Genomic DNA, 26,600 nt, shown 5'->3' on the forward strand with positions numbered 1-26,600 from the left:
GGGTAAACACTGGGGCAACGTGCTTTAAATGACTCATCCAGGGCTAAAAACAATGACGGTGGAGCAGGTATGTCACAAAGGACCATTGACAGGAGATTTACTCTCTTCTGTGCAAAACAGTGGCAAGTATGATAATGCAACACAGTGCAGCAATGCTGGAAGAAGCAAATAGTGTATAACTTTGGAAATTCAATATGATGTACTTAGTCTCGAATCTAGCTGCATGTAGCCTATACAGTATAGCTAAATTGTTTTGAAGAGTACTCTGATACTGAACAGTAGGTGTGTGTATAGAAATTGAATGACTAGAACAGACACGCCCATCTAGTCATTCTATTTCTATGGGAACAGGTCTCCTCCATATTGACATTGTCGTTCTCAGTCACCTGCCATCTGTTGTACAGTCTACCTGGCACAGAGAGACACACACAGCTAACCAGACCTCCTCCATCACATACACTATGCATTTTTGTGGGAAGCTGGCATGCACCTGGCAGAGTGAAACCTGTGTGAATTATACATGTTATGGTCTGCTTGAGGTAGTGATGGAAATAAGACCGGCATTCAGGCAACCTGCTGCTAACCTCTGCAAAGAAGAGAGAGTGGGTGGGCATGGGTGGCCAACCAAGTCAACAGGGAGAACCAATGCATTATTACCACAAAAAAAGAAGGACCCACTCACGCATGAAGCATATTGTAGCATATTGAAGCATATTGTATATCAATATCAACACCATTTGACATTTAAACTTTTAATTTTAATTGACTCACATCATCCGAGAGTGCTACATGTACTTATGTTACGTTAAGCAAAAACGAGAAGCATTCTAGTCCCTCCTAGCTACTCCTCTAGTCATAACTGACTGAGCTCTCCTGCATCCCTCTGTTGACATAGACATCAGACCGTATGGAAAAGACAAGCCAGAGCTCAGCTCATGGAAAAGCTCATATTATCAGTTCTGGAATGAGAGCATTTACTCTGATGACTCTTAGTAGGACATTGGCGCCATGGGCTTCCTTGAGAGGTGAGACTGGGGCGAGAGAAAGACAGCGACAGAGACATCGATGGAAAGAGAGAGAGAGAGAGTGCTGGCATGCGAGATGAGCTGAGACGAGTCTACAGGGGAGCTCAGCTGAGACGAGACAGATACACAGCGGTCCCCTGCTCAAAGCCTGCCACTGTTAAATAAGTACTGGGCCAGCGAGGTGGATGAGCTCAGTGATGCACTCAGAGAGAGAGGAGCCATTGTTGGTGTCTCTGTATGGCAACGGGCCTGCTGCCAAACACACTGCAATGACAGGGAGAAGTGTCAGAGGGGAAGATATATAGAGAGGGGGAAACAGGAAGAGGGCAGAGAGAGAGAGAGAGAGAGAGGACAGAGACAGGGGGAGAGTGAGAGAGAGAGAAGAGATATAAAAAGGGGGGGATATATGGAGAAAGGGAGAGAGAAACAGAAAGAGGGAGAGAGAGAGCTTGTGCAGAGGATGGCAACTAGAATCTATGACTAGGGTGGCTGGATGGCAGGAAGCTTGGCCCCAGTGATGTACTGGGCCGTACGCACCACCCTCTGTAGTGCCTTGCAGTCGGAAGCCGAGCAGTTGCCATACCAGGCAGTGAGGCAAATCGTCAGGATGCTCTGGATGGTGAAGCTGTAAAACCTTTTGAGGATCTGAGGACCCATGCCAAATCTTTTCAGTCTCCATAGGGGGAAAAGGTTTTGTCGTGCCCTCTTCACGACTGTCTTGGTGTGCTTGAACCATGTTAGTTTGTTGGTGATGTGGACGCCAAGGAATGTGTTGGTGATGTGGACGCCCCATCGATGAGAACGGAGGTGTGCTCCGTCCTCCTTTCTCCTTTGTCTTGGTCACGTTGAGGGAGAAGTTGTTGTCCTGGCACCACGCGGTCAGGTCTCTGACCTCCTCCCTATAGGCTGTCTCATCGTTGTCGGTGATCAGGCCTATCACTGTTGTGTGTTGCAGTTATGCCTGGACGTGCAGTCAAGAGTGAACAGGGAGTACAGGAGGGGACTGAGCACACACGCCTGAGGAGCCCCGTGTTGAGGATCAGTGTGGCAGATGTGTTGTTACCACCTGGGGGCGGCCCATCAGGAAGTTCAGGATCCAGTTGCAGAGGGAGGTGTTTAGTCCCAGGGTCCTTAGCTTAGTGATGAGCTTTGAGGGCACTATGGTGCTGCACTCTGAGGGAGCATATCATAGCATACTCATTAACACCTGAGGACTATGGTCATAAAGAACACAATGGGTAGCAGTACTGAGTGCGACCACTCTGATAATCTGCATGATATATACAGTGCAGTGTCTATGATATACATTTGCAAGAAAGCCCAGTCTGGAGGCACATTGTGTATGCTGAATACAAATTAAACCAACCAACAATTAAACCGTATACTACTAAGCGTAAGAGTTAGAGGAAATGAGAAGAGGTGTTGTTTTTTGTTGTGCTGCAGTCTAGGGGAGGTTTGGCTGATTAATATTCCATGGTGTTTTGGTGCAGTGGAGAGAAACGAGGGTCATTATGGATGTGATATTCTGGCTGCCTGCAGCCCTGCACTTTCGGACAACAGAGAAGGGATTGCTGATACAAAGACCAAGAAAATAGACACTCTATTTCTCTCACTGAATAATATTCTATGTTAGTGACATTTAGTCATCTGTGCCCGTACTCTCAGAGTAGGAGTGCTGTTCTAGGACCAGTTTGGACTTTAATATGATAATGAGTAAGATGACATGGACAAACAGGAGCTGATCCTAGATCAGCACTCCTACTTTGAGATGCTTTATGAATACAGGTACTGCGCAACAAGCCTGGTAACCCCATGCCAGTTACCCTGACAGGATTGGGGCACAGCACAGCACAGCAACAAAATGTTAACATGCTAGCTGCAATTTAACACACTGTGGTTTTCAAAATGCAAATCTGATATTTGCACCGATGTACTCAATGAATTCCAACATAACCATTACTCGACTTACTGTCGAATAACCATTCAAATACTGCCTTCTGGCGTCGAACAGTGACCCAAGTCTTCTGAGTGTAAAAACGGCTAAAAACAACTTAATTCAAGAAGTGAATGCAATAGGCATGCTATGATGTAGACACTGCTGTCCAGCTGTGTGTATATTCAAGTGCCAAATGTCTTATAAATAACTGTTTCACAATCATTCAGTCACATTATTACTCACAGAATAAACTGGAACTCTGTTGAGTGAGCAGTAGGCACGTTCTTTGGTTGATCTCTCTACATTTTGAAGAGACCAAATACAGTGCGCATATACACATGCAAACACACACACCGACTTAATGTGTTTTTAGGCTTCTTGGAGTGTTCCTACCACTCCAAATGCCGCCTTGCACAGACCTTGAGAAGTGCCACTAGAATCAATCTAAATAATGAACACTATGACACTGCAGATTTCCATGTTGAAGAGGGTCGCTACTTTCTATCAAACCTGGGTTCACATACTATTTGACATTTTTCAAATACTTTGAGAATTTACTTCAGCCTGCCTGGAGTGCAAGATGGGTAACCTTTACACTGTCGTGACTATTCTAATGGTCCCATTGTACCAGACAAGCTGAATAAAACACGGATAAAGTATTTGAAATGCTTTCAAATAGTAATTGAGCCCAGGTCTGCTGTGGGTATATAGAGACAAACAGTGAGAAGCAGAGGGTTGAGCAGGCCAGGTCAAGGCCCAGAAAGTGGGACAGACCAGCTTCAGGAATCTGAGGCATACTGGTCCTGTACACTGTCCAGTTCAGTTATTTTATTGTTGCTCTTTAATTATTTGTAATTAATTTTCTTTTTTTCTCTTTTTTTACATAAGTTTATTTAGTAAATACTTTCTTAACATGTATTTTTTTCTTTAAACTGCACTTTTGGTTAAGGGCTTGTAAGTAAGCATTTCACTGTAAAGTCTACACCTGTTATATTTCCATGTGACAAATAACATTTGATTTGATTTGTATCACAGTACCCCCGAGACTGCCTCCCAGGGACTGCCGTGCAGAAGAAATATCAGCCCACAGAGGGAGTGCAAATGCGAATTTGAGTTATTGCACACGGGCACTTCATAGAGTAGGTATTCCCTAACGGAAATATGCACACGCACGCTAGAACATGTCAATAGGATCTCACTAGATCGTGCTTGAATCTGCCCACCTCATTGCTTATTCTGCCCACTATGATTCACTTGTTCCCATTGGAAAAGGCATGCTGTGGTCTATCTTTGGTTAGTTATAAAAATCTTAGTTGTATCTGTCCCATTCTGGCATCTGTGAGAGCATGGGCAGAGCCATTGAGGTCATCTCCATTTTGAAGTAGTCCATTTTCTTCTAATACTTCTATGAGTTGGTAAACAAACTGAAAGGGAGCATACTGCCACCTTGAGTGAATTTTTTAAACAGTTATATAGTTGGCGATTTACTGTCGCCTGCAGTTATGTTTGCTCATGACACGAGCATAATTAATTGGCTAATACCTCCTGATGAACTGGATGGAAGTATGTGATCCTTCCTTAACTCATAGCAAATCGCACCAAGTTAACTATTTAGAAATGGTGAAACTCCTCAATTGCGCTGCCATTGCTAAGAGAGGATGGATTTTTTGTAAGGTAGGATTTCTTTCGCTTATTGCTATGGTCATTAATTGTACTGCACAAATAGTACAGGAATCTCAGAAGATTGATTTGGTGGTAGCAGCAGCAGAGAAGGTTTTGGGTGTCAGAGATTTTAGCACAGAACTACAGGGGGTTTTAAGAGAAGGGGTTCCATCCTCCCAGGCCGACGACCAGGTGTTGGATCTGTTAGGGCCAAAGTAGTGGGAAGGGTTGATGGGTTTGTTGGGGATAGTGGCAGGGTTGCCATGTCTGAGATTTTCACAGAAAATTGGGCTACTTTGAAAACGATCGCGGGTGAAAACATGTTGGACGTGGAATGCTGATTTTTGGACTATACTCATTTGCACCGCGGCCGCCTTCAGGCAGTGAGGCAACCTGTTGCTGTGCTACTTTGAACTGGACTGTGTTTACAGCATGAGTGGTCATGAGTAGATGAGCTTGTTTTGTGATCAAAGTGAAAGCTGCATTTAGCCACGTGTGCACATTGTGTTCATATCCTTGGCTAGTTAGTGAGTTATTAGCCCAGTTATAGATACTTTGCAGGCAGCAATAGGGGAGTGATTGCCTTCTACAAGAGCCCAAAATGTGTACATTTCTAGACATCTTTGAAAAGTGAGTCAGGTAAAGAGCTTTTTTTGTCTTAAAGGGGCAGTGTAGTAATTTAAGACAGGCTTGAATAAGCTAAGTAGCCATTAGGCAGAGGGTAGCATAATTTGTCTGATTCTCTGTAATAATGGTATGGGAATAATAATACATTATATTTTGTAATTTTTGCATCAAACAACACAACAACAAATCTGAAGGACAAGTGGATAAACAGGTTAATGTCAAGCCCTGCAAGTTTTTTTTAAGTCTTAAGGAATGTAGGCCAATATTGAACACCACACATTGGCTGCTGCTAAAAGGCTGAATGTCAGCTGGTCAGCACATGCCCTAAGTACGCGTCTGGCCCAACTGCCCTGTGAATGTTAACCTTTTATAAGGTTTTACTCACATCGGCTATGGAGAGTGAGATCACACAGTCATTGAGAACAGCTGGTGTTCTCATGCATGGTTCAGTGCTGTTTGCCTCGAAGAGAGCATAGAAGGAATTTAGCTCATCTGGTAGGCTCGCTTCACTGAGCATCTCGCGGCTGGGTTTCCCTTTATAATCCGTGATAGTTTGCAAGCCCTGCAACATCCAATGGGCATTAGAGCCAGTGTAGTAGGATTAGATCTTAGTCCCGTACTGACATTTTGACTGTTTGATGGCTCGTCGGAGGTCGGATTTATTATAAGAGCTCGGAATAGCGTCCCGCTCCATGAAAGCGGCAGATGTAGCGCTTAAATCAGTGCTGATGTTACCTGTAATACATGGCTTCTGATTGGGATATGTACGTACGGTCACTGATAGAGTTATGATCAGACTTGCCAAATGGAGGGTGAGGGAGAGCTTTGTATACGTTTCTATGTGTGGAGTAAAGGTGATCTAAAGTGTTTTCGTCTCTAGTTGCACAGGTGACATGCTGGTAAAAATGAGGTAAGACAGATTTCAGTTCATCTGCATTAAAATCACTGGCCACTAGGAGCGCCGCCTCTGGTATCAGAATACAGCGATATGGTCTGTTTAAAGAGGCTGAGGATATCAGGGCTTTGCTGCACTGCATCTTTTCCAGGTCTAGAGGTAAACTGTAATTTCACTGCTCTAGCTCTTCTAAGTGGCTTTCCATATCATGGTCTGAAATACAGCTGCATATAGTAGGTGATGAGGCCACTGACATAAGTGCAAATGGCAACATTGCAACTGAAAATGTCAGTAATTACATTTCTCAAGAGGAGACACCACTGCTTTTTTCATAATCAACTCGCTTCCTGGGGTCTGGTGAGTCATACCAAATAAATGTCTCAAATCAAAGCACTTTACATAAAAATGACTGATGTGATATCTTTGATTAGAAATTACACAAAAAGCCCCACGGCCTGACAAAAAAATGAACATCTATTTGTATTATCAAAAAAATTTGGCAGCCTGAAAATCAATAAATACAAAAAACATTTATGCTTCTATTTTCAAAGCCCAAAATACATATGAAAGCTGTAAATGCCATCAAACCAAAAAAACATGTTATCATTGTGTCCTTGAGAAGTTGATCCCATTAGAATGTAAGGTATTTCATATCTCAACACTGTTCATTCAGGCCTTAAGTAACTGCCTAAATGCGCTGTGCCAGTCTGGTTACCTGATACCCTGGCAGTCGTAAGAAGTGGGGAATTCGGACTTGGGTTTGTGTGTGTGTGTGTGTGTGTGTGTGTGTGTGTGTGTATACCACACCCCTTTCTGTTGGCTACCTGTTCTTCAAACTCAAACCGCTGTGAGGCGGTGTCATCATACATGCATTGAGGAACAAAGAGTGATGAGGTTGTCTCATCCACAACGCAAACATATGACTCAAACGCCAAAGTATGACTAAACATTACTCAATTACACCTGAGAAGGGATTTTGTCTTTGGAAGCAAACCATCAACTAAGGCAATGGGAATGTGAAACTAAGAAATCCCCTAGCCTGGTCCCAGATCTGTTTGTGACGTCTTTAGTGCCTTGCCAACTCATATGGTCATTGTCACGCCAAACAATGACCATAGGATTTAGCAAGAAAACAGATATCAGACCAGGCTTGGATTCCCACTATCCACAGAAAAGCACATGGGTAAAACCCATGTAGATCCTGGTCCCAGGACATCAACCAATTAGATCACTTACAAACACAGTGAGTCACTCATCTGCACCCAAACATAAAACCATGGGTATTATCATTGGCACTGGCATGGCCCAGGACATGATGGAAATAAAGGACAGGGAGGGAATGAAATATTCATAGATCCAAGTATTGCTCTCTCAAGCACATCTCTCTTCCCGTCTCCTGCCAAACCAGGCAAAAAAGGACCGAGCACAGAAAGACAACCACTGGTAATAGTGGCTAGTGATATGTGGACTTGGAAGCCCAAGCATAAAAATAGACTTCAAACTGAACTTGACAGAAAAAGAGCACTGAGTAAACAGGGTGGGAACTCTGTATTGGTTCTCTTGCAAAATGGAAATGAGGCAAACAACAGGCTAGGAAATAGCATCAGGTCCCGAGCTGTGAAATCAGAGAGTGGAAAGGGAAAAGGGCTGCTCCGAAAAAGAGTAAAGAGGAACTCGGGAGGCCGAAAGAGAATAGGTCTGCATCTCATTTGAGCGGGACAGGGAACTAATGAATTACCTCACTGTCACACCCCTCTCTCGGCCCTCACACTCTCACCCCGAATGGGGTGATGTAAGGGGCTATGGTGGGGCCCCAGACACACTGGAAACGCAGTGTAAACAACAACCACCAATTCTGCACCAAAAGGCTCTCACTGTGTGTATTTGTGTGTGTGTGTGCGTGCGCGCGTGTGCGCGTACTCATGCCAGGGTTTAAAAGTTCCAACTATCGGGCTTGCCAGCCTGTGAAATGAGTGTATTTGTACTTTGGTTTCAAGTTCCTAGAGTACAAGCGAAAACGGGTGTGAGAGAGAAATAGATAAAACAGAAATATCACTAATTCACGTGTAAACAGTTTCACTCCGCATTAGCACAATCAACACAACATTGCAGGTTACTTTTTAACTCCACAAAATATAATTGCTTGCTTGTGAGCATTATTATACATACAACAAATGAGAGAAGAGATGTGTGCAGGGTTTACAATGTAACTAAACTGAGGTTGAAACATTATTGGGCATCCAACATCTAGAAATGGCAATTTATGGCCATTAAGCAACATTATTCTGATTTGGGGCCGAAAACAACTTTTAACACGGTTACGCGCATCTGCGCGTCATTAGACTCACCTGGACTCCATCACTTCCCTGATTATCTGCCCTATATGTCACTCCATTTGGTTCCTTCCCCAAGCGTCATTGTTTCTGTTTCTGTGTCATGTCTGTGCTTTGTTTGTGTTTTGTATTATGTTACGTTTATTTATTAAAACACTCACTCCCTGAACTTGCTTCCCAACTCTCAGCGCACATCGTTACAGGCGGTTTCTCATAGCATAAAAATGTGCCTATTAATAGTCATGTCTCTGTTAGGGTCTCTGCCACGACTTTTCTACTCTCACCTGGCCTGGATATGGAACAATGCCTGGCATTTTGCTAGCCGCTTTCCTCCCAAGCGCTGTCAGCCTTTTCAAAGCCATCGTGGTGATGAAATGCCCAGCAGACGCACACACACACACAAAAAAACACACACCAGTATTTGATTGGTTGAGACACCCAGCAGTAATAGGGAGTGATAGAACCTTCACACACAAGCCACCCTCAACTGGATATCTGGGCCATGCAGCTTGGCTGCCATCCATTCATAACTGAGCACTCTATCCGGCATACCGACCAGTCAGCCGTGGCAACCTGCTCCACCTCCCCCTTGGGGGTTGGGAGCAGCAGCCCAGTCTAATCCTCCACTGGTCTATGTGAGGTGGCCTCATGGCACTAAATACACCCCTGTCACAATGTGTTTACACGGCGGCAGGACGGGGCATTAGCTAGGAGGAGTAACTGTTGAGTAGCTGTAAATGGTGTGGATTTAGGTTTCGATGTGTACAAACCCTCTACAAACAAACTCAACTGATTGTGCCAAAGTCCCCTTAATTGAACAATCAATATTTAATGGAGCATTTGGAAAACAGTCCTCGATATGTATCTGACTAGCAGGGATTTCATTGACAACTTCACTGTTGTAGGAAGTGAGTAGTGACTGGCTGGGTAATGGACACATCAAAAACAATACGAAAAATAAATGAAAATGGAAAGAAATGAAAATAAACAGTAACAAAGTGCAATGCAATCGTGAAATTACCGTAACATCACATTCCAAGACCAACACAGCCCTAGAAGAGTAGATAGAGGGGGTTTACATCCGATAATCAGATACAGTTTAAACAGTCATGCTTACAATAGAGAGACTTCAATCGCATGACCTTGTTGTTGGCCAGATGCCCATTACAAAACACAGCTGTGCCTGGATGGCTGGTTAGTCATGACAAAACCACATTGAACATCTCTGCTATCTGCTATTCCTCTTCTCTCTGTACATCACTAACGAGTGACACAGCCAAAATTCCTATACTCTCCCAGAGGGTTAGGTTTCTAACTCAGGAGTGATTTGGAGCCAGCAGACAGAGAGATGAACAAAAGAGTTTGTTCAAACTGTTTCTCTGTGGAAAACCGACCTAAAACGCCAAACTCCACAAGCTTGCATATGCTGTAGCTAGATCATACATTGATGAAAACCAGGCACCACTATTGGTGTAATTTTGTGTCATTATGACTTTGTTGACAGTTTCTGGAGATAGGGATGTCTGGGACTGCATGTGTTCCTGCGTGAGGTACTGTAGGTGGGAGGATGACGGAGGTTGTTTTGTCAAACATAGGCATTTTCAGGGCCATTACTTCAGGCAAACAACATCAGGTTCCAGCAGTAATCATGTGAACAGTCTCAACACCAAACATACAATTAAGGAGAGTCCCAAAGTCCTTGTTTGTTACTGTATAGTATTTGGGTTTTTAAGGTCCCACCCAACCGTTCAGAGATTCTCTGCATAATGACAAGAGCTCTAATTATAGCTTCTACAAGAACACAGCAGACCATAAGAGTAATGTGTAATCTCTCAAGGCCTAGACTCTTAGAAAAAAAGGGTCCCAAAAGTGTTATTTAGCTGTCCCAATAGGAGAACCCTTTTTGGTTCCAGGTAGAAACCATTTTATGTTTCATTAAGAACTCTCTGTGGAAAGGGTTTTACATGGAACTCAAAAGGGTTCTAACTGGAGCCAAAAGGGTTCTACTTGGAACCAAAAAGGTTTCTTCAAAATGACCAGCAAAAATGTGAGGTTTAGTGCCAAAAGGAGTAGTGATGCACGATATATCGGTGAACATATCGGAATATGGCCTACCTGGTTAAATAAAGGTGAAATTTAAAAAATAATAAATTGGGCGATAATAGCTAAAAATGCCAACATAGGTATCGGCCGATGTCTCGTTTAACGCCCGATGTGCAAAACCGAAGTCAAAGCTGATATATATAACGAAGTCCAGCAGTCATTTGAAAAAGTAAGAACATTTCAGCGAGACAACTCAAAGGGGAAATCCATTAAAGCCAAGATATTGGAATTCATTGCCCTTGAAAATCAACCATTCTCTGTCGTTGGTGATGTTGGCTTTCGCCGACTGGTCGAGCACCGGTTAACACTACCAAGTGCTCTATTTTTCCAATGTTTCCCTTCCGGAGTTACACAGTAATAGCTTCACTGCTATTAGCTTCACGACATACATACTATGGAACGCCGTTTGGGTCTTTGCGTGTCAAAAAAGATACAGTAGCACTGTCAAAGCTGTACAAAAAAATCTGCAAACAAGCCAAAACCGTCCAAGAACGATGTGTTTACAATACCGCGTTGGTAATAAAGCATAATTTGTTCGACCACAACTTCTGGGGTAGCTAGCTTTAGCTTGCAGTCATTTTCATTATTCCTAGCAATGATTTAGGATCCCTTGTGAGTAAGTATTAGCTAGGCCTATTGAAATTGAACTTCAGTTCATGAAAATAAATAGCTAGACAGCTACTTAACCCTGTTGCCCAAAGCTAATCTTATAAGCAGCCAGCTAGCTTCATCTGGCTAGTGAAGCTCGACAGGACCGGGTTATGTGTTGTGAAGCTAGCCACAATAAGGATTAGGCACAAAAGTGGAATTTGTGGTTTGCCTTCAAAATAAAAGTATGTCATTGACATTGATGCAAATGAATACAAATAGTAGAATTATGCCATACTTTTATTTTGAAGTGCACTATTGTGGCTAATCCTTATAGTGGTTAGCTTCACATAGCTGGTTCATCACAACAAATCAAATTAAAGTTTATTTGTCACGTGCGCCGAATACAACAGGTGTAGACCTTACAGTGAAATGCTTACTTACAGGCTCTAACCAATGGTGCGAAAAAAGAAAAAAAAATGTGTGTGTGTGTGTGTGTAGGTACGTAAAGAAATAAAAACAACTGTAAAAAAAAACATTTGAAAAAAGAGTAGCAAGGCTATATACAGACACCTGTTAGTCAGGCTTATTGAGGTAGTATGTACATGTAGGTATCGTTAAAGTGACTACGCATATATGATGAACAGAGAGTAGCAGACACATGCAAAGAGGGGTTGGCGGGTGGTGGGACACAATGCAGATAGCCCAGTTAGCCAATGTGTGGGAGCACTGGTTGGTCGGGCCAATTTAGGTAGTATGTATATGAATGTATAGTTAAAGTGACTATGCATATAAGATAAACAGAGAGTAGCAGCAGCGTAAAAGAGGGGTTGGTGGGGCACACAATGCAAATAGTCCGGGTAACCATTTGGTTACCTGTTCAGGAGTCTTATGACTTGGGGGTAAAAACTGTTGAGAAGCCTTTTGGTCCTAGACTTGGCACTCCTGTACCGCTTGCCATGCGGTAGTAGAGAGAACAGTCTATGACTGGGGTGGCTGGGGTCTTTGACAATCTTTAGGGCTTTCCTCTGACACCGCCTGGTGTAGAGGTCCTGGATGGCAGGCAGGTTTGCCCCAGTGATGTACTGGGCCGTACGCACTACCCTCTGAAGTGCCTTGCGGTCGGAGGCCGAGCAATTGCCGTACCAGGCAGTGATGCAACCGGTCAGGATGCTCTCGATGTTGCAGCTGTAGATCCTTTTGAGGATCTCAGGACCCATGCCAAATCTTTTTAGTTTCCTGAGGGGAATAGGCTTTGTCGTGCCCTCTTCACGAATGTCTTGATGTGTTTGGACCAATTTAGTTTGTTGTTGATGTGGACACCAAGGAATTTGAAGCTCTCAACCTGCTCCACTACAGCCCCGTCGATGAGAATGGGGACGTGCTCGGTGCTCCATTTCCTGTAGTCCACAATCATCTCCTTAGTCTTGGTTACGTTGAGGGATAGGTTGTTATTCTGGCACCACCCGGCCAGGTCTCTGACCTCCTCCCTATATGCTGTCTCATCGTTGTCTGTGATCAGGCCTAGAGGTCGACCGATTATGATTTTTCAACGCCGATTCCGATTATTGGATGATCAAAAATGCCGATACCGATTAATCGGACAATTTATTTTTGATTTTAATTTGTAATAATGACAATTACAACAATACTGAATGAACACTTATTTTAACTTAATATAATACATCAAAAAAATCTATTTAGCCTCAAATAAATAATGAAACATGTTCAATTTGGTTTAAATAATGCAAAAACAAAGTGTTGGAGAAGAAAGTAAAAGGGCAATATGTGCTATGTAAGAAAGCTAACGTTTCAGTTCCTTGCTCAGAACATGAGAATATATGAAAGCTGGTGGTTCCTTCTAACATGAGTCTTCAATATTCCCAGGTAAGACGTTTTAGGTTGCAGTTATTATAGGAATTATAGGACTATTTCCCTCTATACCATTTGTATTTCATTAACCTTTGACTATTGGATGTTCTTATAGGCACTTTAGTATTGCCAGTGTAACAGTATAGCTTCCGTCCCTCTTGCTAGTGTGCGCTAACTAGCCAGCCATTTCACTTCGGTTACACCAGACTCATCTCGGGAGTTGATAGGCTTGAAGTCATAAACATTGCAATGCTTGACGCACAACGAAGAGCTGCTGGCAAAACGCAGGAAAGTGCTGTTTGAATGAATGTTTACGCTCCTGCTTCTGCCTACCACAGCTCAGTCAGATGCTTGTATGCTCAGTCAGATTATATGCAACGCAGGACACGCTAGATAATATCTAGTAATATCATCAACCATGTGTAGTTAACTAGTGATTATGATTGATTGTTTTTTCTAAGATAAGTTTAATGCTAGCTAGCAACTTACCTTGGCTTACTGCATTTGCATAACAGGCAGGCTCCTTGTGGAGTGCAACGAGAGAGAGGCAGGTCATTATTGCGTTGGACTAGTTAACTGTAAGGTTGCAAGATTGGATCCCGCGAGCGGACAAGGTGAAAATCTGTCGTTCTGCCCGTGGACAAGGCAGTTAACCCACCATTCTTAGGCCGTCATTGAAAATAAGAATGTGTTCTTAACGGACTTGCCTAGTTAAATAAAGGTATATGAAAAAAATATATATATATTTTTTTTTAAGTCGGCAAGTCAGCGCCCAAAAATACCGATTCCCGATTGTTATGAAATCTTGAAATCGGCCCTATTTAATCGGCCATTCCGATTAATCGGTCAACCTCTAATCAGGCCTACCACTGTTGTGTCGTCAGCAAACTTAATGATGGTGTTGGAGTCGTGCCTGGCCATGCAGTGGTGGGTGAACGCAGAGTACAGGAGGGGACTGAGCACGCACCCCTGGGGAGCTCCAGTGTTGAGGATCAGCGTGGCAGATGTGTTGCTACCTACCCTTACCACCTGGGGGTGGCCTGTCAGGAAGTCCCGGATCCAGTTGCAGAGGGAGGTGTTTAGTCCCAGGTTCCTTAGCTTGGTGATGAGCTTTGAGGGTACTATGGTGTTAAACGCTGAGCTGTAGTCAATGAACAGCATTCTCATATAGGTGTTCCTTTTGTCCAGCTGGGAAAGGGCAGTGTGGAGTGCAATAGAGATTGCATCATCTAGGGGTCTAGGGTTTCTGGGATAATGGTGTTTATGTGAGCCATTACCAGCCTTTCAAAGCACCACATGGCTACGGACGTGAGTGCTACGGGTCTGTAGTTATTTAGGCAGGTTGCCTTTGTGTTCTTGGGCACAGGGACTATGGTGGTCTGCTTGAAGCATGTTGGTATTACAGACTCAATCAGGGACATGTTGAAAATGCCAGTAAAGACACCTGCCAGTTGGTCAGCACACACGTCCTGGTAATCCGTCTGGCCCCACAGCCTTGTGTATGTTGACCTGTTTAAAGGTCTTACGTCGGCTACGGAGACCGTGATCACACAGTCGTCTGGAACAGCTGATGCTCTCATGCATGCCTCAGTGTTGCTTGCCTCGAAGCGAGCATAGAAGTGATTTAGTTCGTCTGGTAGGCTCGTGTCACTGGGCAGCTTGCGGCTGTGCTTCCCTTAGTAGTCTGTAATAGTTTGCAAGCCCTGTATGATTCAATCTTAGCCCTGTATTGACGCTTGCCTGTTTGATGGTTTGTCGCAGGGCATAGCGGGATTTCTTGTAAGCTTCCGGGTTAGAGTCCCGCACCTTGAAAGCGGCAGCTCTACCCTTTAGCTCACTGCGAATGTTGCCTGTAATCCATGGCTTCTGGTTGGTGTATGTACGTACAGTCACTATGGGGACGACGTCCTCAATGCACTTTTTGATAAAGCCAGTGACAGATGTGGTGTATTCCGCAATGTCATCGGAAGAATCCCGGAACATGTTCCAGTCTGTGATAGCAAATCAATCCTGTAGTTTAGCATCTGCTTCATCTGACAATATTTTTTATAGACCGAGTCACTGGTGCTTCCTGCTTTAATTTTTGCTTGTCAGCAGGAATCAGGAGGATAGAGTTGTGGTAGGATTAACCAAATGGAGGGCGAGGGAGAGCTTTGTATGAGTCTCTGTGTGTGGAGTACAGGTGATCTAGAATTGTTTTCCCTCTGGTTCTACATTTAACATGTTGATAGAGATTTGGTAGAACGGATTTAAGTTTTCCTGCATTAAAGTCTCTGGCCACTAGGAGCGCCGCCTCTGGGTGAGTGGCTTCCTGTTTGCTTATTTCCTTATACAGCTGACTGAGTGCGGTCTTAGTGCCAGCATCTGTCTGTGGTGGTTAATAAACAGCCACGAAAAGTATAGCTGAGAACTCTCTAGGCAAGTAGTGTGGCCTGCAATTTATCACAACATACTCTACTTCAGGCGAGGAAAATCTAGAGTCTTCCTCAGATTTCGTGCACCAGCTGTTGTTTTCAAATATGCACAGACCGCCCCCCGTCGTCTTACCGGAGTGTGCTGCTTTATCCTGCCGGTGCAGCGTGCATCCCGCTAGCTGAATATCCATGTCGTCATTCAGCCACGATTATGTGAAGCATAGGATATTACACTTTTTAATGTCCCGTTGGTAGGATATTCGTGACCGTAACTTGTCTAGTTTATTGTCCAATGATTGCACGTTGGCGAGTAATAGACGGTAACGGCAGCTTTCCTAGTTGCCTTCTGCAGGTCTGGATGAGGCATCCGGCTCTTCGTCCTCTGCGTCGCTTCCTTTTGCGAATAATTGGGATGTCTGCCCTGTGGGGTGTTTGGAGAATATCGTGTGAGTCCTGCTTGTTGTTGTTGTTGTTGAAGAAATCTTTGTCTAATCTGAGGTGAGTGATCACTGTCCTGATATCCAGAAGCTCTTTTCTTCCGTAAGATACGGTTGCAGAAACATTATCTACAAAATGATTTACAAATATCGCGAAAAAAAAAACACATAACAGATGAGATCATTACACTGCCTGATACACCAGAGCGTTCTTTGCGCTTAACTCAGCGGTGATTTAAAAAACACCATGGACTCAGTTATGGCTATCATAAACTTTATGCAATCAACATCTAGCTTGCAACATTGCTTGTTGCTTAGTCTGCTGAGCATCATGATCTACTTTTATGCAATGATGCTCGGTGGCTAAGCAAGGGTAACAATGGTGTCAAGAGAGCAGCCCATGTGAACTTAAGGAGGAGATAAGTTTCTTTTCACCGTGATTGCCGCCACAAGAACGCCAACACATATCTAGCGAAAATGCTTGATGAGGAGTTTGAATCAGATGTTTTTTTTTTGTGACATCTTCAAATCAATTGGATGCACTTCATTTGAGACTACAGGAGAGGGATAAAACAGTCATTGACATGATTGACATGCATTATTGTATTTTCTCTTTAGATTTGAGCCCCTCCCCGCAAAAAAAAGACTCAAATTCTCTACACTGCGCAACTACATTCAGTCATCATCAGTACAGATCACTCCTATGATGTCTGAGTTTTTAGATAAACTGAAAGATAAACTCTTCAAATGTCGTTGCAAAGTTAAGTCCCCACCGAGGTTGTACTGTTCGTTATAGAGACCAGTTCTCTACTGATGCGGAGGTCGAGAGACTTCTCCGCAAAAGCTAGTCAACTGAGATATGCCATGCATAAAAAGGTTTCTATATGTAAAAAACAACAACATCTAGACAAAGAAAAGAACAAAATGATAAAGAAATAGAAAACAGAACAGAACATGATGCTGGTCAACTGAGATGCCATTCATAAAATGTTTACTATGTGTAAACGAAAACAAAAGATGAAGCTATGTTTGTAAAACGGACAGGAAAGTAGAAATTATTTAATGTGATGCAGGTTAACTGTTATAAGTACAAATGTGTTCCGTTATTTAAACAATTTGATGCACTGAATAAGGCTAATCTTAAAGCACTTAAAATGCATCATTTAGCATCATTTAATTTGAATAAAAGTGCTTTATAAGATTATAATTGTGTTAGTGCATAGTTTGTTATACCGGTTTTAGGAAGATTAATCTCATGTAGAAAATATCTGTCCCCCTTGTAAAAAAAAAAAACGTTTTCAAATCTGGCCCCTGTAAGATTATGGTTGAATAGCCCTGGTGTACATCCTCCATCATCCACAACATGGAAGGCTAGTGAAACTCATGACTATTTTCGGTCAGTTTACTGCAATGACAAGCTTGGCAACTATCTTCCATGGAGCTAAGGTTCAGGACTATGAACCTGTGGATCAATAATACAACAGGACACTTGGTGGACAGTCAGAGGTTGAGTTCAAAGTGCTTCATTAACCAATAAATGACTACCACAACATTTGGTTCAAGATATTTCTGACAAGATGGCCACCACCATCAAGTGATCTTTCTGATCGGTGCAGAGGGGAGAACACATTGAGGTGGCCTATAATAACAGTACCAATTCCTTTAACTGAACGGGGCCTGGCTCTAATGTTAGCTGATGGGTCTGGTGACTGGGACTTTAAGAAGACCAGGAGAGCATAAAGCAGCCTGTCTGGGCTATTTTGAGAGGAGTGGAAATGGCAGGATAGGAAGCAGCTATGGAGTTCAGAGCTAGTTTCCTACCATAGCCCTTCACATTCAGCAACGACCTAGTCCGGGAAGTGGGGTACAGCTGTTTGGTGATATAATTAGGGCACGGCACCACGCCACGGGCTCAGAGTTATTCTGAAGTTACAGAGGAGTGACAGAGAGAAAGAAAGACAGAGAGAATGAGGGGGTGGGAAGAGAGAATAAAAAAGAGGAAGGTTTGTAAATAGCTGACGTGTGCGTTGCAGGGCCCCTCGTGTTTTGAGAGTGAGGGGTCAGGCGGTCAGCTATTAGACAGCATGTGGCTCTGGTATTTGGTCACTTCCTCTCTGTGTCCTTTTGGTTTTAAATTCCTGTGTAGCACTCTGCCGAGACCCCACTACAGTGTTTGTCCAATGTTTTGGATGACAAATTCATGAATGGGTGAGCTCTTCAGACAATCTCCATTTACAAACCTGGGTGTATACAGCAATGACCATTACTTTATAGGGAATCACTCCACCATAAATTAGCTGTTGGTATTAGATTATATGTTACATTTAACTCAGCCACTCAACTTACTTCAAAGCACTTCGTTGTCATCTGCTATTAGCCTTTAATCACTATACCTGGAGCTTTGGAGTTACAGGTCCACATAAAGGAATTTATAGGTCTGGAACCATCTGAAACATCAATGGTCTCCTATTTCAGAAGGCTAATATTATGTGGGGAAGACCAGAGAGATTGAAGAGGCTACCGCAACTACCAAGCCCCATTGAAAGCGTGACTAATAACATATTTAATGGAGCTGTGAATGGATATGCATACAACTTAAGTGCTTAAGACACCAAATTAACATCATAAGCATGGGCGACAAAAACGATCACATTCATTTTAAAAGCAAGTAACATAAACAATGACTGGTTATAGTTCTGGCAGCAAATTTCTGAGCATAAAAGGTTGAAAGGTAACTATTTCCCCCGTTTTCTGTCTAAACATCTATGTTTTTGTTTACCTTTGAGGCGGAATTCCACAAAAGTGCTTCAATAAAACCTATTATCAGCTAAATGTAACGACGGTTAGTCATTACCTTAAGTGGGGTCAAAAGTTCACAAAAATAAACAGAAACTGGGTCTGATTATTTCAGTTAAAACGTTTAAATATCCACACACAGCCTCGTAAAATATTATGGAACCTTAAGAGTTTGCACACTTTGAGTGCCGGTTCCCAGTGAGGTGGGCTGGAGGGCCTTCCTCCACTCCCCTGTGAGAAGTCAGTGTCTGAGGTAAGTGTGAGTGGTGTGATTTACACCAGCTGGGTGCTGTAGAGGGGACCATAGCTGACATGATGCTATCTCTATGTGTGGGGATTCGGAAATTTAGCCCTGGGGAAGATATCTTTTCACTGAGCTCTCCTTCATCTCTTTACCTATTCTCCCCATCTCTTTGGCTCGTCTTTACCTCTTCTTCACCCTCCCTGAAACTCTTCCTCTGAGGGAGAAACACCCCGCTGAAAACATACACATAAGCACATGCCCACTAGCACACACACACACACACAAACAAGGAGGCCCCTGCACCGGAAGAAAGAGAGAAATGCCACCCAAACATTGTCAACATTAGCCTCTCTAGCGACATAGACTTGCCTGTTGTTTAAAGACCTGACTCCAAACACTACGAATCTGGCATGACGTCTGTCACTCTGTGGCCTCTCCCTCTCTTTTCTTCTTTCTCTCCGGTCCTCGTTCAAAACCCACCTCAGCTGTGCAATATGTTGAGCATGGACTTTTTGAACACGTGGGAGAGGAGGACAACTTCCTAACCCTCTATCCTTCTAAATCCTCCTCCCTCCTGCACCAACAACATACCAGCATTTCCCTGGTTAGTTTGAGTGGTCTGGAAAAACTCCCGTTCCTATACTACAAACTTAGAAGGGTAACCCATTCCGTCAGCATTCGAATAGGATAGCCTATTAAAGCCTACTAAGTAAAGCCTTCTCCTTATTCTGCTGATTTTTATTTCCAAATTCTATAGAGGATTTAGGATTTGCCTAATCCTTTTAACCATGCAAATGCTTTTTAATTCTTCCCAAAAAGTCAACCGGATTAATATGTTGGGAAACGGGGCATTTGATTGGCAACATAATCTTGGGTAGAAGAACCATACATATGGAATTAACTGAATTATACTGGATATAAAGTCTTCGTCCTTCAGGTGGGTCTTCCTTCTGCACTGTAACCGGTAATACATCAATTAGATTATAAAACAGAGGAATGAAATTATGAATTAGAACAAGACTTTCTATTTGCTCGCCATCTCTCCCGTCGTCCCTCAAATCAAGCACTAGAAAATGGGCCCCCTTTTGAAATCTCACTCTGCGAGCAAATTGAAATCTTCCGAGAGGATGAATTATTTCTGTGCTAGCTGGAAGCTCATCGACACACACAGCAGCAGCAACCCGCCTTTTCTAGGCCAGCTTTGATGTTGATGAAGAGAAGGAACACTGCAACCACTAGGCTATAGTAGGATGTACAGCCTACATTGTCTCAACCACACACTGACAACTGTGGAGGGAAAGTGTATGGTAATGTCCGTATGTCCAGTTGAAATAAAGTATTTTCTGAAGAAAGTTATGCAAAACAAGTTGATCCAACAAGGACATTGTTAGAAGCTCAAGATGATCAGTAAGATGATCACATCCCCACAAATATTACCCCATATATGAAATCTGACAGAAGACCAATCTTAGGCTCCATCTCTATACGACAGCAATGTTTACATTTGTGATCACCCTTATAATTTTTTTTATTTTTAAATCAGGTGGAGAAAAAAACGTGTGGCGTTTCACATTTACATTTTTGTGGATTTCTTTTCCCCCCAAACATTTATTTTTCACATTTTCACCCCTTTAAGCTACATCTGGTCTCTGGTTCAGGGCTGACCAGAACCAACCCTGTTTAGCTTCAGAAGCAGAAGGCCTGGATGCTATGTTGCTGGAAGGAATGTTCCAAAACAGGGAAAGCAAAGGCCAGGGTAACATAACCAAAGATAAGTCAAATTGCAGGGAAGAGGGAGGCATTTTATTTAGTTGTGCATCCATTTACAATTCATTTAAAGGTTTCGCATTTAAAAAGTATTTCCTTGCTATACTATACAGTGTTTGTTTACATTTACTTTGTTTACAAACATTAGAGTTTTCTTACATGTGAAACTGCAAATTGGATTTTCACTTTCTCATGTGGAATTGCAAGTTCACATGTGAAAAACAATCACATGTAAAAATCTAACTTGCAGTTTCATATGTGAAAAACGTTCACATGAAAATAGCGCTTTCACATGTGGAATTGCAAGTTTGATATGTTATATTTGTGAACATGCGATTCCACATGTGAAAGTGAAGTTTTCACATGTGGACTTTTCTTACACGTGAACCTGAAATTTGACAAATCGTTCATTCTGAAGTTTTCACATGTGGACTTTTCTTACACGTGAACCTGAAATTTGACAAAACGTTCATTCTGAAATAGCTGAGCCTGGAAAGAGTGTCAACTTTCCAATTCGGGGGGCTCCTGAGGGGCGCAGTGGTCTAAGACACTGCATCTCAGCGCAAGAGGCGTCACTGCAGTACCTGGTTTGAATCCAGGCTGCGTCACATCCGGTCATGATTGGGAGTCCCATAGGGCGACACACAATTGGCCCAGCGTCGTTCAGGTTTGGCCGGGGTAGGCCATCCGTGTAAATAAGAATTTGTTCTTAACTGACTTGCCTAGTTAAATAAAATAAAGAAATAAAAATGTGAGACTCCTAGCACTAATTCACTAATGCAGCTTTCTCTCCAGGACACTGGCTTCACAATTCACGTAGTCTCCTAATTATGTAAGAGCCGTGCTTGTATAGCTAGCTGAGTGATCCTGTTCACTGCAGGGCTGACAGGGGTGGTGGTGCTTGGGCTCCCTGACTGGGTTACACAATAGAAAAAGTCCTGTCAGACGCTACAATTTGTTTCCCTGTCAAGTCTGCTAAGACTCATTATCCTCCGGATGACGAGCGTGTTTGTATAAACTAGGGTTAGTAACAGTAGGCTGCAACATGGAACTCAGTGAGCAAGCTATGAAGCTTTAGGCAGAAGACAGAAGACACTTGCTCAGCTAGGCTCAAATATCTCCATAACAAAGCAAGTACAGTCACAGCAATATTTTATATTGATTAATGAGGCAACTTACATGTATAGTGCCATTTGGAATAAATGCACAACAAACAGTATTGACCTTAAAGTTCATTGATCTGTTGGTTAGATCTATTGACCATTACAGTGCATCAGCAAGTGACTCAATATTACCCATTACCCAATATTACACACGTTGTCAAGATTTAAAGTAAGCCTAAACTGTGATACAATGGCCGACCCTCAATTCGTTTAAAGGCAGTTACCATTAGCTGTGCAGTTACACACTTGACATTTACAGTAAATATGCCAGTATATGCCAGTAAACATGCCAGTACGAAACACATCTATATTGACATGATCTGCCTCCAGAGTTCAAACGTCAAGATGGCTTCTCTTCACTTTGCTCCTCACAGGTACCTGACAAGTTATTCAGAAGGCCTGAATTCTATATGATATATCCTGTACTGTCTGTGACGTCTACAGTAACCATTTCAGACATTTCAGTGTTATTTTTATAGCCCTCTGATGGGTAGGGCATACTCTGTGTGTGTGTGCGTGTGTGTGTGTGTGTGTGTGTGTGTGTGTGTGTGTGTGTGTGTGTGTGTGTGTGTGTGTGTGTGTGTGTGTGTGTGTGTGTGTGTGTGTGTGTGTGTGTGTGTGTGTGTACGTGTACGTGTTTGTGCGTACACGTGAGTGCGTTCGTGTGCATTTGTGTGTGTGTGATGGTTAGAGTGCACTAGCAATGTATAGCTAGCCTCGAAAGAGAAAGAAAGCTCTAGATTCCAGTCAGCCTGCCTCAGATTTGCAGGTTAACAACAGAACAGATTAGAGAGAAAGACCAAATGGTTGCCGACTCGAAGGGCATGGAACGAGTGGCGGACTGGCGGTGCAGAGAGAAGGAGAGCTCAGAGGGGCGAGTGCCTGAATGCAAATCTAGGCTGCGTCCCAAATATTCCCTGTATAGTACCCTACTTTTGACCAGAGCCATATAGTGCACTACATAGGAAATGGGGTGTCATTTGGGACACAGTCCCTAAAGAAAATAAGGATTAGAAGATGTTCTTCAAAAGTCCTGACGGAGGCAGAATTCCACAATGCCTGGACCGGACTAAAGAGACTAGTACAGCAGCCCCACTGCAAGGGCCTCTGATTCACAGTTCACACCAATGAGTGGATCCTATCAACGGTATTCTACGCTAGTAGAACGTAGTAGCGTTAGCAAGCATAAACAATGCACTTCAGAGGCACACTGTTCCAACCTGAATGGGTAACTCCCTGATTCTTCTGAAGGGAGGACACAGAAAAACATGTCTGGCTTTGGGTTAGCAACCAAGCTGGTCTGTCCTCCAAGGTATGAATGAATGACTGCCCCAATAACCCCTTCAAAATCCTTAGATATCGAAAAATTCTCTAACCAGAACAATATAAAACAACGATGGCATTAAAATATTGATTAAGTGCCCTACTGAAGAAAATCCCTTCTATAAATGTTCTCACATGACAACAGAGTTCCACTAAGGCTTGACAAATAGGTCACCCTTCATGCTTGAGGAATGTGACGATGAAGATTGACTAAGATCTTTAACAGGACCTGTCAGTCAGAGAGGGATGCATGCATGAGTCGTCACTTTGGTACATTTTTAGCTCATGTAACATGCTCCACATGAATCCTTACAGACAGCTTCAGAAACAGCTTCTGATCATTGTCAAGGGGCGGAGATCATAGAAGAAGAATACTGTTGGCTACAGTGCACATAATGAGGATGGCGCGTTTCCTGGACACAGCCTTCAATGACATAGCCCGGTACCAGATTGGTGTGTGCTGTAGCCAACTCCTATTGTCATTATCATCCAATGACCATATGAGTTGGCAAGACCACACAAACAGATCTGGCACCAGGCTATCAATGACATAGCTGCTCGATAGATACAGCAGAGACCGGTCAAGGTTCCCACGGTCAACAGGGTGGAGCTCCATTCTTGTGAATCTCAGCCAAAACAAGTAACAACCCACCCATCCAGCAGCCCACAAGAAAAAGGAAGGAAGCTCTTGGTTGGACATTGTTGTCCATGGTGTGTGTGTGTGTGTGTGTGTGTGTGTGTGTGTGTGTGTGTGTGTGTGTGTGTGTGTGTGTGTGTGTGTGTGTGTGTGTGTGTGTGTGTGTGTGTGTGTGTGTGTGTGTGTGTGTGTGTGTGTGTGTGTGTCCATCCTACTAGCAGAGCGGGGTAATGGGTCAATGCAATGGTTCTAGCTCTTAGACAACCTCAGTCCTAACCAGTGAACATCACCTCACCTGCATTATGACACAACCACCTCCTCTCATGAATTGCCTGAGAATCGGAGTAATTCCATCGTCCTTCTGGGGAGGATTTGTTTTGAGGACCTTAGTTATCCGCCCCCCCAGCCGCCCCTATTCATTACTGGGAGTACTATTACTCACACAGAGGTAATTGGCCAACAAGGCTATTGATTATCAGGTATGTCTGATTCAGAGAGAACGTGCACTGTCCTCTATTTCCCAATAAACCTATCTTCATGTATTCAAATAGAGCTGCTTATCTGGCTGTGTAAAGCGGAACATTTAAATAGCCACTGACACTCCCTGAACTGAATGACATCCATGGCTGTGCTCTGGTCTTCAGTCAAAAACGTCCTTCACTCACTCGTAATTATACTTCACAATAGTCCTTATGCATTATGACGACACATGAAAAGCCATCGAGTCGAGGACGCATATCCTGAACAATGCAGTGTGTCTGTGTGTGTGTGTGTGTGTGTGTGTGTGTGTGTGTGTGTGTGTGTGTGTGTGTGTGTGTGTGTGTGTGTGTGTGTGTGTGTGTGTGGTTGTGTATACGGCACTTATGCCTGAAGGGAATGCACAACTGCACTCATACTCCTGCCACATCCGTTTTGACCGGTCACTGTTAATTAAACACTCTTATGCAAAAGCCTACTGACAGAATGACAGCATACTGCTTATGATATCCAGTGGATAACTTTGTCCTTGAACACTAGCTCTCCGGGACAACACAGTCACAGATTGTAATTGCACATATAAAAGCATAGCGCTTCAAGAGTAAATCAATCAATCTGGCCAGATGATGAAAATGGCACCTGCCTGCACTTTGGCTCTACACTTCTGATTAAAGGGCATCTGATCTCAGTAGGCTAAATCACAGTGTATCTATTTACAGATGAGAAGGCACCTGGATTAAAGATATGTGATCCATGAATCCCTGCATTAGAGCTAGGCTAGTCAATATCAAATGGCACAGAACAGAAGTCGTTCATTATCCCGGTTGATGGCTGCTCGTGTGATAAGCCGGTTGAGGGGGAAACCGAACGGATGCCAGACCGGTGACCGCATAATGTAAACATGTGAGGGGGAGGGGACAGAGATTACCTCATCAAGCGCCGCTGTAATTATTTATTATTAATTCAGTTTTGATCGAATGGGCAGTGTTTGGGTCAGGCTGTTAGAGACACTCGTCATACATTTGTTGAGAAACCTGTTGAGGAAAATCCAATGATTTAAAACAAGCATATTCCATGTGTTGTTGTTGTTGTCATACGGATTAGAGAAGAATTCGCAGTGTGGCAGTAGACTAGGCTGTACTGTGAGGCTTTTGGGACGGAAGTCAATCCGGACAAGTCTATGCTATTATGAATTGTTTGTGAATGTGGTGAATGTGAAACTCTGCTTCCTTCCTTTTTTTAGGCTAATAATCAACATTTAGACAAATAATCGACAAGTGTTATTACACATTTATAGCGTGGAAATATCCCTTATTAGACTACTCCACACATAGCCTAACAATGATACCGATAAGAGGAAATAAAGCTCGTTTGATCTGTAACAATTTCACATTCACACGCACAATAACCGTGCAAATGACCGGTACGATGATCATTCGATCAAAAGTTTTTGTCGGGAGATACGTGAGAAAGGCCACCAGAAACTCCTCGAATGCACTGACAGATCGAACAACAAACGTTTCAATGCGCGTGACATTTTAACGAGTTTCAAATAAAATAATAGGAAACTTACATGTTGTAGCTTCGGGCAACACATTTCCCACCAAATCGGTGTCGAGGTCTTGGCTTTCCATTTTATTCATTCAATCGTGCGCTTTTCGGCTCGTCCTCTCCCGACCGTATGTATACTCATTCCTCAGACAGAAGGGAAACTTGGTTGAGTCACTCTACTTGTTCACCAGCGCGCGCAGTCTACCCCTATTTCCAAATGGAAAACGCTGGAAACGCACCGGGTAGGTAGCGCTCTTTCAAAAAAATAAAAGCGGTGCCACACACAGAGCAACGATATGTTTGGTTGGAAACTATTTGGGCTGCAATTACCATCAACGTTCACAAATTGCTTAGGATCAAAAAGATATTGAGGGGGAGGAGAATGGGGAAATAAGTTAAACCCACACAACAGCTGACGGTATGCTCATTTTACAGACCGTCGGATGCTGGCCTCCGGATCGGACTGTTCCATAGCCAGAAGGGGTGTGAATATGTTATGGAGCACGTTTATTTTCAATCTTTATACCGCATTATCTAATTCACAACGAATAACATATATTTTTATTATTATGTTGTAATTACTTATATTTTAATATGTACATGTTTAAACGTGTTTAATCAAATACTTCACATATGATACAAATGTATACCCCTTTCATTCCAAATGGAGCCATCCGTCTATAAAATACTACAACCTCTGGTCCATTCCAGTGGTAAGTAATTCAATGCTTTTCATGTGTTGAATTCCTG

At 43.1% G+C, this 26,600-nt stretch overlaps 1 protein-coding gene across 8 annotated transcripts in view; it reads right to left on the reverse strand.

Annotated features, from left to right (window-relative positions):
• LOC109902150 (MAP7 domain-containing protein 1) overlaps positions 1-26,267 on the reverse strand; it is a 67,870-nt gene extending 41,603 nt beyond the window's left edge. For 3 of the 8 annotated variants that reach the window (XM_031786598.1, XM_031786597.1, XM_020498264.2), the window contains exon 1: positions 25,873-26,265. In XM_031786598.1, coding sequence (XP_031642458.1) covers positions 25,873-25,942 — 70 coding nt within the window. In that variant the 5' untranslated portion in view covers positions 25,943-26,265. Of the gene's footprint in view, positions 1-25,872 lie in introns of all 8 variants that reach the window. The other 5 variants (XM_020498265.2, XM_031786594.1, XM_031786596.1 and 2 more) reach the window with 3 other exon arrangements.
• Positions 26,268-26,600: the final 333 nt, after the last annotated feature.

This window comes from Oncorhynchus kisutch, linkage group LG13 (genome assembly GCF_002021735.2).
Source record: "Oncorhynchus kisutch isolate 150728-3 linkage group LG13, Okis_V2, whole genome shotgun sequence".
Lineage (NCBI taxonomy): Eukaryota > Metazoa > Chordata > Actinopteri > Salmoniformes > Salmonidae > Oncorhynchus > Oncorhynchus kisutch.